Genomic DNA, 14,834 nt, shown 5'->3' on the forward strand with positions numbered 1-14,834 from the left:
GTCACTCAAGTAAGTTGCGGGCACAGCTAGAGGTTCCCAAAGCCCTCCTCCTATGACTGTAAGTAATGTGAGCTTCATGGACCTCATCGAACTCAGTGACCCCACCTCAGGTGAAGTCACTGAGTTTAATGAAGCCACCTGAGGTCAAGGGACCTGCACTCACAGGTGGTGGGCCTTTGAAACCTCACTGCATCTGTGAGGCCCAGAAACCTTAAAGAAGCCTTTAAGGGAGCCTTTAAGATTCCTGGTGTTCCCAGCTGTTGGGACACCTGGAGGCTTTGACCTATGGTAAGACATGAAGGCTGTGAATTGGGGTAAGACCTGGAGGATGTCAACTGTGGTAAGACATGGAGGCTGTGAACTCTGGCAAGACCTGGAGGCTGTGAACTCTGGCAAGACCTGGAGGCTGTGAACTCTGGCAAGACCTGGAGGCTGTGAATTCTGGCAAGACCTGGAGGCTGTGAATTCTGGCAAGACCTGGAGGCTGTGAATTCTCGTAAGACTTCATAGGCTTCAGATGTCCCAACAGCTGGGAACTCCAGGAACCTTAAGGCCCTGTGCGCACTTGCCGGTTTTTGCTGTGGATTTCCTGCGGATTTGCTGCATGTTTCACTGCAGAAAATGTTCATAACATTTCTGCAGTGATTCACCCGCAAATCCTATGGGGAAAAAAATGCTGTGCGCACTATGTGGATTTTGACAGCTGCATGTTTTGCTGCGAGATTCCACAGCAAAAAATTGCATGTCACTTCTTTTCCGCAGGTGCGGTTTGAGGGCTGGCAGATCAATCACCCGCTGACTCTGGGTTGGCGGAGGATTGATCCCCGGTATCTGGCCAGATGCTGCTACCCATATAAAGTTTATGGGGAACAGAATCTGGCCCAAAGGGGTAGGAGCAAGCGCTTCATATTCACCGATGACCGGGTGGCTGTCACACTGCTACAGCGGCAGCTCTTTCATCGTCCAGAGCCGGCACATTATTCCATGTCGTATTCACTCCTTCCCTGCTCACCGGTGGCTGTGATTGGTTGCAGGCAGACACACCCCCACGCTGAGTGACAGCTGTCTCAGTGCAACAAATCACAACCGCCGGTGGGCGGGTCTATAGCGTACGGTAAAATAAATCAATAATAAAAAAAAAAACGGCGTGCGGTCCCACCAATTTTGATAACTAGCTAGAATAAAGCCTCACAGCTGGGGGCTGGTATTCTCAGGCTGGGGAGCACCACGTTATGGGGAGCCCCCCAGCCTAAAAATATCAGCCAGCAGCTGCCTGGAATTGCCGCATCCATTAGATGCGACAGTCCCGGACTTTTCCCGGCTCTTCCCGTTGCTGTGATGCAGTGGCAATCGGGGTAATGAAGGAGTTAATGGCAGCAGCCCATAGCTGCCACTAGGTCCTAGTTTAGTGATGGCAGGCATCTATATGACACCCCCTCATCAATAAACTGTAAGTGAAAGTAAATAAGCACAAACACCCCAAAAATCCTTTATTTGAAATTAAAGACAAAAAAGCCCCCTCTTTCACCACTTTATTAACCTCTAATAGCTCTACAGGTCCGACGTAATCCACAAGATGTCCCATGAGGCTTCCAGCTCTGCTACACCTGGCACTCACAGTGAATGCCATAGACCATGACTGCTCACCGTGAGGGTCAGGACGCAAGTGAAGTGAGCCGCCGGGATCAGTGGTGACTTCACTAATGTGCTTTGCAGTGACAGGTGGAGGACTCCAGGTGGAGGACTCCCGCTGTCATTGCACATCAGCTGACTGAAGTCACCGCTGATCTTATACTCACCTTCTCCGGCGAGGCTGCCTCCGGACACTGCTCTCCTGCTTCCAGGCCAGCTCATGCATATGCAGTGCACAGCTGACCCACAAACAGCAGAGCGCCGGAGGCAGCTAAGCGGGAAAAAGCACGGCCCGGAGACTTCAGCACCACGGACAGCAGGATCGGGGAGAACTGTGAAATCCCGCAGGGAACAACCTGCAGTAATTCGGCACCAAATCCACACCAATACGCAAAATACTGCATGCGGATTTTGGTGCAGAGTTTTTGCGTTTTTTTCCCGCAGGTGCGGAACTCTTTAAGAGCCTGCGGAACTTTCTTAAGAAAGGGCCTAAAGACTCCCTTAAAGTTACCGTGTTCCCAGCTGCCACGAGACCCGGTGGCTGGTAACTTCAGTAATCTTAAATTCTATTTTAAAGGCTCCTTTAAGATTTCTGGTCCTCAGAGCTATCAGACTGTTGGACTGTGCTACCACCGTGTCACACTGTCTGACAGTCCAGCACTTAATTCACCTGAGGTTACAACTGGTGGAACAAACAGAGAGTACTTTGAGAACCACCAGAAGTGACCTCAGGTGAACTCAGTGTCGGACTGTGCTGCCGCTGTGACAAGCAGTTACCCATCCGGCACTGAGTTCACCTTACGTCACTTCTGGCAGCTCCCACGCTACTCTCAGTAAGTCCCGGTGGAGAGTAGTCATGTTTTCTAATGTCACTGCTAATCATCGCCTCCAAATGTAGCAGAGCTCAGATTGTCGTGGGATGTCGTGTGGATTACTTCGGACCTGTGGTAGTGTTTTTGGGGTTAATAAACTTATTAAAATGATAAAAGAGGGTGTAATGGGGGTCTCAACCAGGGCTTGTTGGCAGCTGTGATTTTTGACAAATCACAGCTGACATCAACCCCAAATATTACCCCGATTGCCACCACAACATGGCAATTGGGATGAAGCATGTAAAGTGCCACAATTGACACATCTAATAGATGCGTCACTTGTGTGATGGCTGTGGGCTGCTATTTTTAGGCTGGGGAGGGCCCAATAACCATGGTCTTTAAAAGCTTGAGAATACCACTCCCCGGCTGACTGCTTTATCTTCGCTGCTTATCAAAAATGTGCAGGCGCAAAAGCAATTTTCATTATTATATATTTAAATAATTTGAAATAAAAGTCGGACTGGGGGAGCCTCTATTTTTGATAACCAGCCAACATAAAGCACACAGCTGGGGGCTGCAGCCTTCAGCTGTCTACTTTACCTGCGCTGGTTATCACAAATAGGAGAGCGGACACACGTCAAAGTGGCTTAATAGTCTGACAACAATGTTCCCAGAAGCGCCCTGTGTTTCAGAGTTGTTTCCAGGCATCTTCCCCGTGCTGTTTCCGAGGCCGCAGCATGTCAATTCTTTGCTGCGGAGTCACATCCGTCCTCCATAGGGAGAACACAAGCGAGAGACCGCAACTGCCCAAGCCCAGATCGTGGGCACTAGCACCTGCGGTCTCCTCTGTTCTCCTACAGAGGAGACGCGCAGTCCCGCAGGTCCGGGCCTGCCGCGTCCAGGATGCAGCTAGTCCTAATCGTGGGCACATACCCTTAGGGGTACTTTGCACGCTGCGACATCGCTAGCCGATGCTAGCGATGCCGAGCGCAATAGTCCCCGCCCTCGTTGCAGCTGCGATATCTTGTGTTAGCTGCCGTAGTGAACATTATCGCTACAGCAGCTTCACACGGACTTACCTGCCCTGCGACGTCGCTCTGGCCGGCGACCCGCCTCCTTCCTAAGGGGGCGGGTCGTGCGGCGTCACAGCGACGTCACACGGCAGGCGGCCAATAGAAGCGGTGGGGCGGAGATGAGCGGGACGTAAACATCCCGCCCACCTCCTTCCTTCCGCATAGCCAGTGGAGGCAGGTAAGGAGATGTTCCTCACTCCTGCGACTTCACACACAGCGATGTGTGCTGCCGCAGGAACGAGGAACATCATCGTATCTCCTATTGGTGCGACATTATGAAAATGTCCGATGCTATACAGATCGCCGATTTACGACGCTTTTGCGATCGTTTATAGGCGCATCTAGGCTTTACACTTTGCGACGTCGTTACTGGCGCCGGATGTGCGTCACCTTCGATTTGACCCCGACGATATCGCAGTAGCGATGTCACAACGTGCAAAGTACCCCTCAGACTGATAAATCAGCTCCTGAGACTCGATTGACAGCGTCTGGGAGGGAATAATAAAAGAGTATGCATTGATGAAAATATACAAGTCTGTTTTGTCTTTTAGAGCCTTTGAACGTAACAATCTTGAAGGATCATGATACTGGGTGTCTGAAATTAACGTGTGTGGCCCGTAGTTGGCCTCCTTCAATAATTTCTTGGGTGGATGTAGATGAAGGATCCCTCAATGGCACCACCTACGATGGATTCCTAACTGCCACAAGCTGGATACTGATAAAAAGTCCGGACACTAAACAGATGAAAATGCCAAAGTGCAAAGTCACCCACTTAGAAGGAGAATCCATATTTGCGGTGTCTGCAGGTAAGGAATGAAAACCCAAAAAAATCCAATACAGGTCATCTCATATCTGCAAAGAAGCATTAATATTCCAGAAATGCCGATGCTCTACTTCCTTCCCCTCCAGTCATAGGTGCATTATGCAGGTTATTGTCTCCACTTACAGTGAATATGTACTTAAGAAATCACATTATTTGAAGAGGACCAAGCACCAGAGGTGAAAGCAGTGCCATACAGGCACTAAGATGCTGAATCCAGGGATGTCTGTTATGGAAAGATTAAAATAGTGAAAAGGGGGCATGTCATAGAGGAAGCTGGAGGAGGACTTTACAGAGAAGACCTGCGCGGGCGGAGGGGTCGGGAACGGCGCTCGCCTGGGAATCGCTGGCGCTCGGGTCCAGTGCTTCTGCTCCTCGGTGGCTCGAGCAGCACCTCCTCGCCCACGAGTGAAAAGGGAAGGTTTGGTGGTGGGATGTCGGTTGTCAAAGAATCCAAAAATCCAGCACTCAAATATAGTTTGAAAAATAGAAGAAATTCTTTATTGGAACAAGCAGTTGTGTATAAATAATATTTCGGTCAAACGACCTTCATCAGATTACACTGTGACAGAAAGTGAAAGAAAAAAATGTTGTATATATAAATATAAATTATAGCATGAATAATTTTAATAAACACACATGCATTGATGTATAATCTCATAACATGTTATATCACAAGACAATTCAAAGACAAGCTCTGAGAATAACTCAGAGTGTTAAAAATATCCCAATGATTTCTTAAGAATTAATGGATTTTATACGCAAAAGGGTGATAGGTGTGTACAAATGCTAAGCGATTCTTTTTGGTCTTGTTTGTAGTTGTGATATTGTTAATAATATCATTGTTCAGAACCTCCTGTGGATAACCTCTAGCCTCAAATTTGGACCTCATTTCCTGTAGGCGAGTCTTTTTAACATCTTCTTGACTAACTATCCTATGAACCCTGAGAAATTGTGACTTTGGAATGGAATCTCTGGTAGCTTTGGGATGGCAGCTGTTATATAATAACAAATTATTTCTATCCGTAGATTTTACAAACATATCTGTTTTAAAAAGACCATCACTCCCTTTAGTGACAGTTGTATCAAGAAAGTCAATCTTAAACAAGTCATAATGCATGACAAACTGAAGCTCTGGCCATATTCTGTTTATATTTTGATGGAATTCCATAATGGAGTCCAAAGGGCCACCCCAAACGCAAAACACATCGTCAATAAATCTTCTCCAACAAATGCAATGTTCCTGATATCCCTTATGAGTGTATACAAATTTTTCTTCAAATAGAGACATGTATGCGTTAGCGTAGGGGGGCGCTACATTGGACCCCATTGCGGTACCCTGTTTTTGAATGTAGAAAGTATCCTGGAATAAGAAAAAATTCTCAGTTAAGACTATTTGTAAAAGATCTAGACAACAATTCCGTACCTCCATGGAAACATCATTTTTGGACAATAAATCATATACAGCTGTCATCCCCTTATGGTGCATTATAGAGGTATATAAGCTCGTAACATCCCAGGTTATTAGGAAGGCATGAGGTGGAATACTACCCAGATTTCTAATAACTTGTAAGAAGTGACCCATGTCCAAAATAAAGGATGGTGTGGTTTTAGTTTATCCATACGCCCACTATCTTATTAGGCGGTCTATTTAAACCCCAGATGCCAGACAGATGGTATACAGGCACCACGGACCCGGAGAGGCAGTTCTCTATCCAAATCTTATTGATTTCTACTATTTTCATAACGTTGGTAAGTGCACTTATTCCTTCATTCCCTTTTTCTTGGATCCATGCTATTTATGATGGGAACCTTTTTATATTAATCATGTTTTTATGGCATTACCATTCATATCTTATCTGCACAGTACTCAGTTTCTATGACAGCTACTTATGTCTTATTTTCCTTTATTCATAGGATTTATATTGACACATAGTAAAGAGTAAATCATACTTGTCCGTGATGCAGCCTTTCTTGACATTTGTTACTCTATATATATATATATATATATATATATATATTATATATATATTTTAACACTCTGAGTTATTATCAGAGCTTGTCTTTGAATTGTCTTGTGATATAACATGTTATGAGATTATACATCAATGCATGTGTGTTTATTAAAATTATTCATGCTATAATTTGTATTTATATATACAACATTTTTTTCTTTCACTTTCTGTCACAGTGTAATCTGATGAAGATCGTTTGACCGAAATATTATTTATACACAACTGCTTGTTCCAATAAAGAATTTCTTCTATTTTTCAAACTATATTTGAGTGCTGGATTTTTGGATTCTTTGATACAGGGGTTGGACCCTATCCAGGCACCATCCATTTTGTTGGAGTGCCGCACTTCCACATACTATTGGGATGTCGGTTGTGACGCCACCCACGGGTTGTGGTGATGGTGGGCACCACCGCTGCTGGTGACGGGGGATCCCGGGAGCGATGGCGGAGAGCAGCTAAGGTGTTGACCCCTCCGTGGGTAGGGGCTGTTGGTCCCGGGGCCCCGGTTGGGGAGTAGGGAGGAGGGGATAGGTGCAGGTGCCGATGCGGGGAGGCAGCGTGGGTGCGGGGCAGTGTTACGGTGCAGCGCTGTGCCGGATGGCACTGGTGTACTCACTCAGGTAGTCAAGAACAGAGTCTCTGGTAAACCAAATGGCTGGATGGACGGGGCCCGCAGTCGACGGGTGACTTCACTCACCCCAGATGGGTTGATGGTGGCTGTCTTTCCCTGCACCTATGTGTAAGTGTTTGACCCCTATGGATTCCCATGGGTGGTCCGCTCCCCGGCTTGTACGTGTCGGGAGAGCCCGTTTTGCCCGCAGGCGCTGGCCCTTGGATCTCTGGCCGTTGGCGGTGGCACTTATCCGGACGGGTTGGGCTGTTGCCTTCTGACGGGACTTGGTTGGGAATGAACCCCTGAGGTCCAGACCGCAATCATAGAATTTGAAGTGTACGGCGGCTTCCGAGCCTAGTCGGGGTCTGAGTACCCTGCCTTGGTGCTTGGCTTCAATCCGCTTCCCGGTTTGGTACCGGCGGGCCACCACCCGACCCCGGTCCTACGGTTCCGCAGACCTCCACCAACTCCTGCAGATGGCCACCACCATCTGCCGACCTTGCTGATGGTGCCTGGGATCCGACCCAGACACACACAGTCTCTCCTTCTCTCTCTCTACCACCTCTCCACTTCAACTCCTGAACTTGACTTCCACTAAACTGACTAATTTTCCCGCCTCCAGGCCCGTGAACTCCTCGGTGGGTGGGGCCAACCGCCTGGCTCCGCCCCACCTGGTGTGGACATCAGACCCTGGAGGGAGGCAACAAGGGTTTTGTTTGACGGGTGTTCCTGACCAGGGGAGGGGGTGTGTGTGTATGAGATGTTATTCTGTGACCCCTGGTGTCCAGGGCGTCACAGACCCGACCCACGAAGGCGCGCCCCTGCTCCACACATCAAAGTGCAGGGCATTTCTGCAACTTTGAGTAAAGATATTTCAGCAACCAAGCATCGGATCTTTCTATAACAGATATGCCTGGATTCAGCATCTTACTGCCTGTATGGCACTGCCTTTACTTCACATTGCAAAATCCTGATGGTTGGTTCCCTTTAAATCAAGATTTTATGTTAAATGTGTCTTAAAATGTCTTTAAATTTTTTAGCTTCTTTTATAATTTTCCAAATCACTATTTCTGTATGAAAAAATATCTGAAATCTTACCATTTTCACAATGTTTAATAGAACTAAAACTATAAAGCTATAGTCAGTCTTAGGGGTACTGTGCACGTTGCTACATCGCACCTGTGATATCGTCGGGGTCAAATCGAAAGTGACGCACATCCGGCGCTGGTAACGATGTCGCAACGTGTAAAGCCTAGGAGAGAAGATGAACGAGCGTGAAACTGTCAAAAATCGGTGATCTGTGTCACGTCGTTCATTTTCATAATGTCGGTGCGTCTGCAGGTGCGATGTTGTTTGTCGCTCCTGCAGCTCCACACATCGCTGTGTGTGACACCGCAGGAGATACAAACATCTCCTACCTACGCCCGGCGTCCACTGGCAATGCGGAAGGGAGAAGGTGGGCAGGATGTTTACATTCCGCTCATCTCCGCCCCTCCACTGCTATTGGCTGGCCGCTTAGTGACATCGCGGTGACGCCGAACGCACCTCCCCCTTGAAGAAGGGATTCTTCGGCAGTCACAGCGACGTCGCCGACCAGGTATGTGCGTGTGAAGCTGCCGTAGCGATAATGTTCGCTACGGCAGCTCGCACTACATATCGCATGTGCGATGGGGGCGGGTGCTATTGCGCTCGGCATCTCTAGCATCGGCTAGTGATGTCGCAGCGTGCAAAGTACCCCTTACTGTTCTTTACAGATTTCTATTCTGCAGTCTCATTATCAATAAATACATGATGATAATGACAGATATCACAAGTACAGTCACATGAAAAAGTTTGGGCACCACAATTAATGTTAACCTTTTTTCTTTATAACAATTTGGGTTTTGCTATTTCAGTTTCATATATCTAATAACTGATGGACTGAGTAATATTTCTGGATTGAAATGAGGTTTATTGTACTAACAGAAAATGTGCAATCCGCATTTAAACAAAATTTGACCGGTGCAAAAGTATGGGCACCCTTATCAATTTCTTGATTTGAACACTCCTAACTACTTTTTACTGACTTACTAAAGCACTAAATTGGTTTTGTAACCTCATTGAGCTTTGAACTTCATAGGCGGGTGTATCCAATCATGAGAAAAGGTATTTAAGGTGGCCACTTGCAAGTTGTTCTCCTATGTGAATCTCCTATGAAGAGTGGCATCATGGGATCCTCAAAACAACTCTCAAGTGATCTGAAAACAAAGATTATTCAACATAGTTGTTCAGGGGAAGGTACAAAAAGTTGTCTCAGAGATTTACACTGTCAGTTTCCACTGTGAAGAACATAGTAAGGAAATGGAAGAACACAGGTACAGTTCTTGTTAAGCCCAGAAGTGGCAGGCCAAGAAAAATATCAGAAAGGCAGAGAAGAAGAATGGTGAGAACAGTCAAGGACAATCCACAGACCACCTCTAAAGACCTGCAGCATCATCTTGCTGCAGATGGTGTCAATGTGCATCGGTCAACAATACAGCGCACGTTGCACAAGGAGAAACTGTATGGGAGAGTGATGCGAAAGAAGCCGTTTCTGCAAGCACGCCACAAACAGAGTCGCCTGAGGTATGTAAAAGCACATTTGGACAAGCCAGTTACATTTTGGAAGAAGGTCCTGTGGACTGATGAAACAAAGATTGAGTTGTTTGGTCATACAAAAAGGCGTTATGCATGGAGGCAAAAAACCACGGCATTCCAAGAAAAGCACTTGCTACCCACAGTAAAATTTGGTGGAGGTTCCATCATGCTTTGGGGCTGTGTGGCCAATGCCGGCACCGGGAATCTTCTTATAGTTGAGGGTCGCATGGATTCAACTCAGTATCAGCAGATTCTTGACAATAATGTGCAAGAATCAGTGATGAAGTTGAAGTTACGCAGGGGATGGATATTTCAGCAAGACAATGATCCAAAACACCGCTCCAAATCTACTCAGGCATTCATGCAGAGGAACAATTACAATGTTCTGGAATGGCCATCCCAGTCCCCAGACCTGAATATCATTGAAAATCTGTGGGATGATGTGAAGCGGCTGTCCATGCTCGGCGACCATCAAACTTACCTGAACTGGAATTGTTTTGTAAACAGGAATGGTCAAATAGACCTTCATCCAGGATCCAGGAACTCATTAAAAGCTACAGGAAGCGAATAGCGGCTGTTATTTTTGCAAAAGGAGGATCTACAAAATATTAATGTCACTTTTATGTTGAGGTGCCCATACTTTTGCACCGGTCAAATTTAGTTTAAATGTGGATTGCACATTTTCTGTTAGTACAATAAACCTCATTTCAATCCAGAAATATTACTGAGTCCATCAGTTATTAGATATATGAAACTGAAATAGCAAAAACCCAAATTGTTATAAAGAAATAAGGTTAACATTAATAGGGGTGCCCAAACTTTTTCATATGACTGTATACTCTTTATACAGTAGATAACACTGCATCCACCATTCACAACGGGTGATATCACAGCTCACCTCCTCCTCCTCCTGTACAATGACTGATAACACCTCTATATATAGTATATAACACAGGATCCACCATTCACAATAGGTGATGTCACAGCTCACCTCCTCCTCCTGTACAGTGACTGATAACACCTCTATATACAGTAGATAACACAGGATCCACTATTTACCATAGGTGATGTTACAGCTCACCTCCTCCTCCTGTACAATGACTGATAACACCTCTAAACACACTAACAGTTGTAATCTCAGCTGCAGCCACTCCCCTATAAATATCCTTACTCCTCCCTATGCTGTCCACGCTAAAGGAGCTCGTCTCTGCATAGCTGTGGTGTTGTTTCTATTGCAGCTGTAAAGTTTCCTGAAGAAAGCAAGGAGAATTTTTTTTGCTGAGTCTTTCCCAACTCGTTTGTCTTACCTTCCTTGTGTTGTCCACAGACTAGTGTCTTGTTGGCCTTCACTAGTCAGAGTAAGTTCAGGGCTAGCGATGTCCTTGGCATGTAACGGTGCATGGGGAAGGATCTGTCTAAGGACTATAAAGAGCACAGGGATCAGACTCAGGTGAATGTTAGGAGGTGACATCATTCCCCTTTCCTTAGCACCAGGATCTTCCATTGTTTTGCTACTTTGGTGTTTCCTCTCTGTTGAGTGGCTTGTCGGGAGTCCTCTCATACCTGGCGTGACACCTGCAGTCATATTGTGACACAAAGTTTCACCCCAGTTCAGTGGGGTCTTTCTCACACATAACATATCCTATATTCAGGGAATCCTTTTTCTTTTCTTTTACTTTTAGAGTGTTGTTGTGTAATGCAAGTGACTACACACGGGTAGTACAGATGCAAGAGTAGTCAGGAAATCTGTGGTCTGGGAACAGGACGACACGTATGGACACAGAAGAACTAAGGCGTAGTCAGGTCATGATCCGGGGTCAGAATTCAAGGAAGACACGTAATAACTTCAGGGAGAAAACTAGTCAGATAACAGTCCGGGGTCAAAAGCCAAAAAAGTCACGACAGGAACAGGGAGCAGGCAAAGAAAAGGCAAGCAACAGTCCGGGGTCAGAAAACAGTGATCAGATCAGAGCAGAGACACAGGCCAACAGCACAACTACTAGACCAGAATGTACGACTGGCAAGGTTCTGTGAGAACATGCTCAATTAAGAAACAGAACAGTTAAAAGAAAGATGAAATACCTGAGCACACACCTTCCAGAACCAGAATGGAAGCCTGCACAGCAATCAACCTGCCAAGAAGTCACGCCAGGAACAGGGAGCGGGCAGAAAGGAGTGAAGCACATGTCCAGAGTCAGAAAATAGAGATCAGAACAAAGCAAAGACACAGGCTAGCAGCATAACTACCAAACCAGAATGTACGACTGGCAAGGTTCTGTGAGAACATGCTCAGTTAAGAAACAGAACAGTTAAAAGAAAGATGAAACACTTGAGCACTCACCTTCCAGAACCAGAATGGAAGCCTGCACAGCAATCAACCTGCCAGCTCAGAAGTCCAGAAAACACAGCAGAGCATCTCCAGTGCAAGATGCTCTGCACGGAGGAATCATGTCATGTTTGTTTTTTTTATTTTTACATAGGTATATTGATGACTTATTTTAATGTAACTAGCTAGCTATTAAAAATAAATTTCCCTGCCTAATTTGAGCAAATCAACTGAATGAGAATTTTGACAGATTCACTCATCGTTACACTCTATCTACCTATGTTTCTTACTTATCTGAGCAAGGAGAAAGTAAAGGGAAGCAGTAATGAAAGTTTACATATGAATAACACCCATAGATTTTTCTTTCTATATCCTAAGAAGATATTAGTGGATGACGCGACGTTCATTATAGAGTTGGATTTTCTGATGTTAGAACTGCTAAAAAAAACCTGCTACAATAATGGAACAGTCGCCGCTTATTGCGTTACTGCAGAAGTTTTTATCCACGGACGGAATTAATTTCCTTTCTTTGTTTGTCCTCCAGGTACTGAATGCCGACTCCATCCTGTTATAATAGGGCTACTGCTCTCAAAACTGATATTTCTGTAAGAAATTCTACAGAGGACGCCATGATGTGTACATAGTCATAGAAAGCATTGACATCACTACAAAGGGATGATTGAAAAATGAATGAATGAATGAATGAATGAACGAATGATCGAACAGACAAATAGTGAACAAATGTATACATAGACAAACAGACAAAGGGATGGAAAGAAGAATTAACACATAAATGAATGAATGAGTGAATGAATGAATGAATGAATTAGTGATCTAGCACAAATAATGAACAAATGTATATATAAATATCTAAATGTAAATGTGTATATAGACAAACACATAAAGGGATGGAAAGAATTAACATGAATGAATGAACGAATGATCTAACACAATGAATAAATGTGTATATATAGAAAAACACATAAAGGGATGGAAAGATGAATTAACACATACATGAATTAATAAATGAATGAATGACTAACACAAACAATGAACAAAAATGTATATAGACAAACACATAAAGGGATGGAAAGATGAATGAACACATGAATGAATGAATGAAGAAATTAATGAAGGAATTAATGAATAAATGAAGGAATGATCTAACACAAACAATGAACAAATGTGTATATAGACAAACACATGAAGGGATGGAAAGATGAATTAACATAAAAAAATTAATAAATGAATGAATGAACGAATGATCTAACACAAATAATAAACAAATGTATATATATATATAGATAGATAGATAGATATATACATGTGTATATATATGATATATGTATATACAGACAAACACATAAAGGGATGGATAGATTAATTAACACATAAATGAATGAAGGAATGAATGAACAAATGATCTAACACAAATAATGAACAAGTCTATATATATAGACAAACACATAAAGGGATGGAAAGATGAATTAACACATAAATGAATGAATGAATGATCTAACACAAATAATGAACAAATATGTGTGTCGGTGTGTGTGTGTATATGTATATATATATATATATATATATATATATATATATATATATATATATATATATATATATATAAAAAGAACACATAAGGGGATGGAAAGATGAATTAGCACATGGATGAATGAATGAATGAATGAACAAATTATTTAACACAAGTATTGAACGAATGTATATATAGACAAACACATAAAGGGACGGAAAGATGAATGAGCACATGAATGAATGAATGAATGATTGACTAAGTAAACCTATGAATTAATTGATAGATTGATTGAATCAATCAATTGTTAATTCATTTATTGGTGAATGAACAATAATAGAATAATGAAATAATAGAATGAATGAATGAATGAATGAATAATGTATGTACTGACAAAAGAGTAGCACAATGAATAACCAATCAAATATATGAATGAATAATACCTGGAAGAATAAATAAATGGATAAATGAATTTTTATATAGATGAATGACTAAACTAATGTATAACTGAATAGATAAGATGGATGGGCAGATGAATGAATGAATAAATGAATGAACTAATAGCTATATTTTACCTGAACTAATAGCTGGATTAATAAATATTTACGTATGAATGAATGAACAACTGAATGTATTTCAAGAGATGAATGAATAAAGAAATGAGCAAAGAATTGGAATATATGAATGAAGTAATGAATTCATGAATAAATGATGAAAAAATAGATCTATGGGGAAAAAGAACAAATCAATGAATAAAAAAATAAATATACGAATGAATGAATGAATGAATGAATACTTGGATTTATGAATGATGGACTATCTATAAATGCAAGAACTGATTGTAAACAAGATATTTTATAACACGAGACACTAAACTGCAGTAACGATGGTTCATGTCGGCCCGTTGAAAAATTCCTCTCTGTGCCTTGCGGTATGTACAGTGTAAGCCACAATCACAAGCGTATCCTATACGATGCTGCTATAACACTTACCGACCAATGAAAGCTGAAGAAACACTGGATCCTCTTCTGTGTATTTATTTAATCGTTATATTTTAGTTAATATTTTTTTACTACTCCCTGTGAAAAATGTACTGTGCCTTCAATAAAGTTACTTTCCGTTCTAATTTTCCAAATTCTGTGCTGATAAACTAATAACTGCTATCTTATGTAACTGATTGGCAGCCACCACTAGAGGGAGCTCACTACATACAGATTTATACAGCCACCACTAGAGGGAGCTCACTACATACAGATTTATACAGCCACCACTAGAGGGAGCTCACTACATACAGATTTATACAGCCACCACTAGAGGGAGCTCACTACATACAGATTTATACAGCCACCACTAGAGGGAGCTCACTACATACAGATTTATACAGCCACCACTAGAG

The 14,834-nt window shown here is 43.2% G+C and overlaps 1 protein-coding gene across 1 annotated transcript in view; it reads left to right on the plus strand.

Moving 5' to 3' along the window:
* The window catches only part of LOC142290873 (nectin-1-like), a 47,698-nt gene extending 34,161 nt beyond the window's left edge, over positions 1 to 13,537 (plus strand). Inside the window, exons 5-6 of the mRNA XM_075334935.1 lie at positions 4,069 to 4,323; positions 12,452 to 13,537. Coding sequence (XP_075191050.1) covers positions 4,069 to 4,323; positions 12,452 to 12,516 — 320 coding nt within the window. The 3' untranslated portion in view covers positions 12,517 to 13,537. The remainder of the gene's footprint in view (positions 1 to 4,068; positions 4,324 to 12,451) is intronic.
* The last annotated feature ends 1,297 nt before the right edge of the window (positions 13,538 to 14,834 follow it).

This window comes from Anomaloglossus baeobatrachus, chromosome 2 (genome assembly GCF_048569485.1).
Source record: "Anomaloglossus baeobatrachus isolate aAnoBae1 chromosome 2, aAnoBae1.hap1, whole genome shotgun sequence".
NCBI lineage: Eukaryota > Metazoa > Chordata > Amphibia > Anura > Aromobatidae > Anomaloglossus > Anomaloglossus baeobatrachus.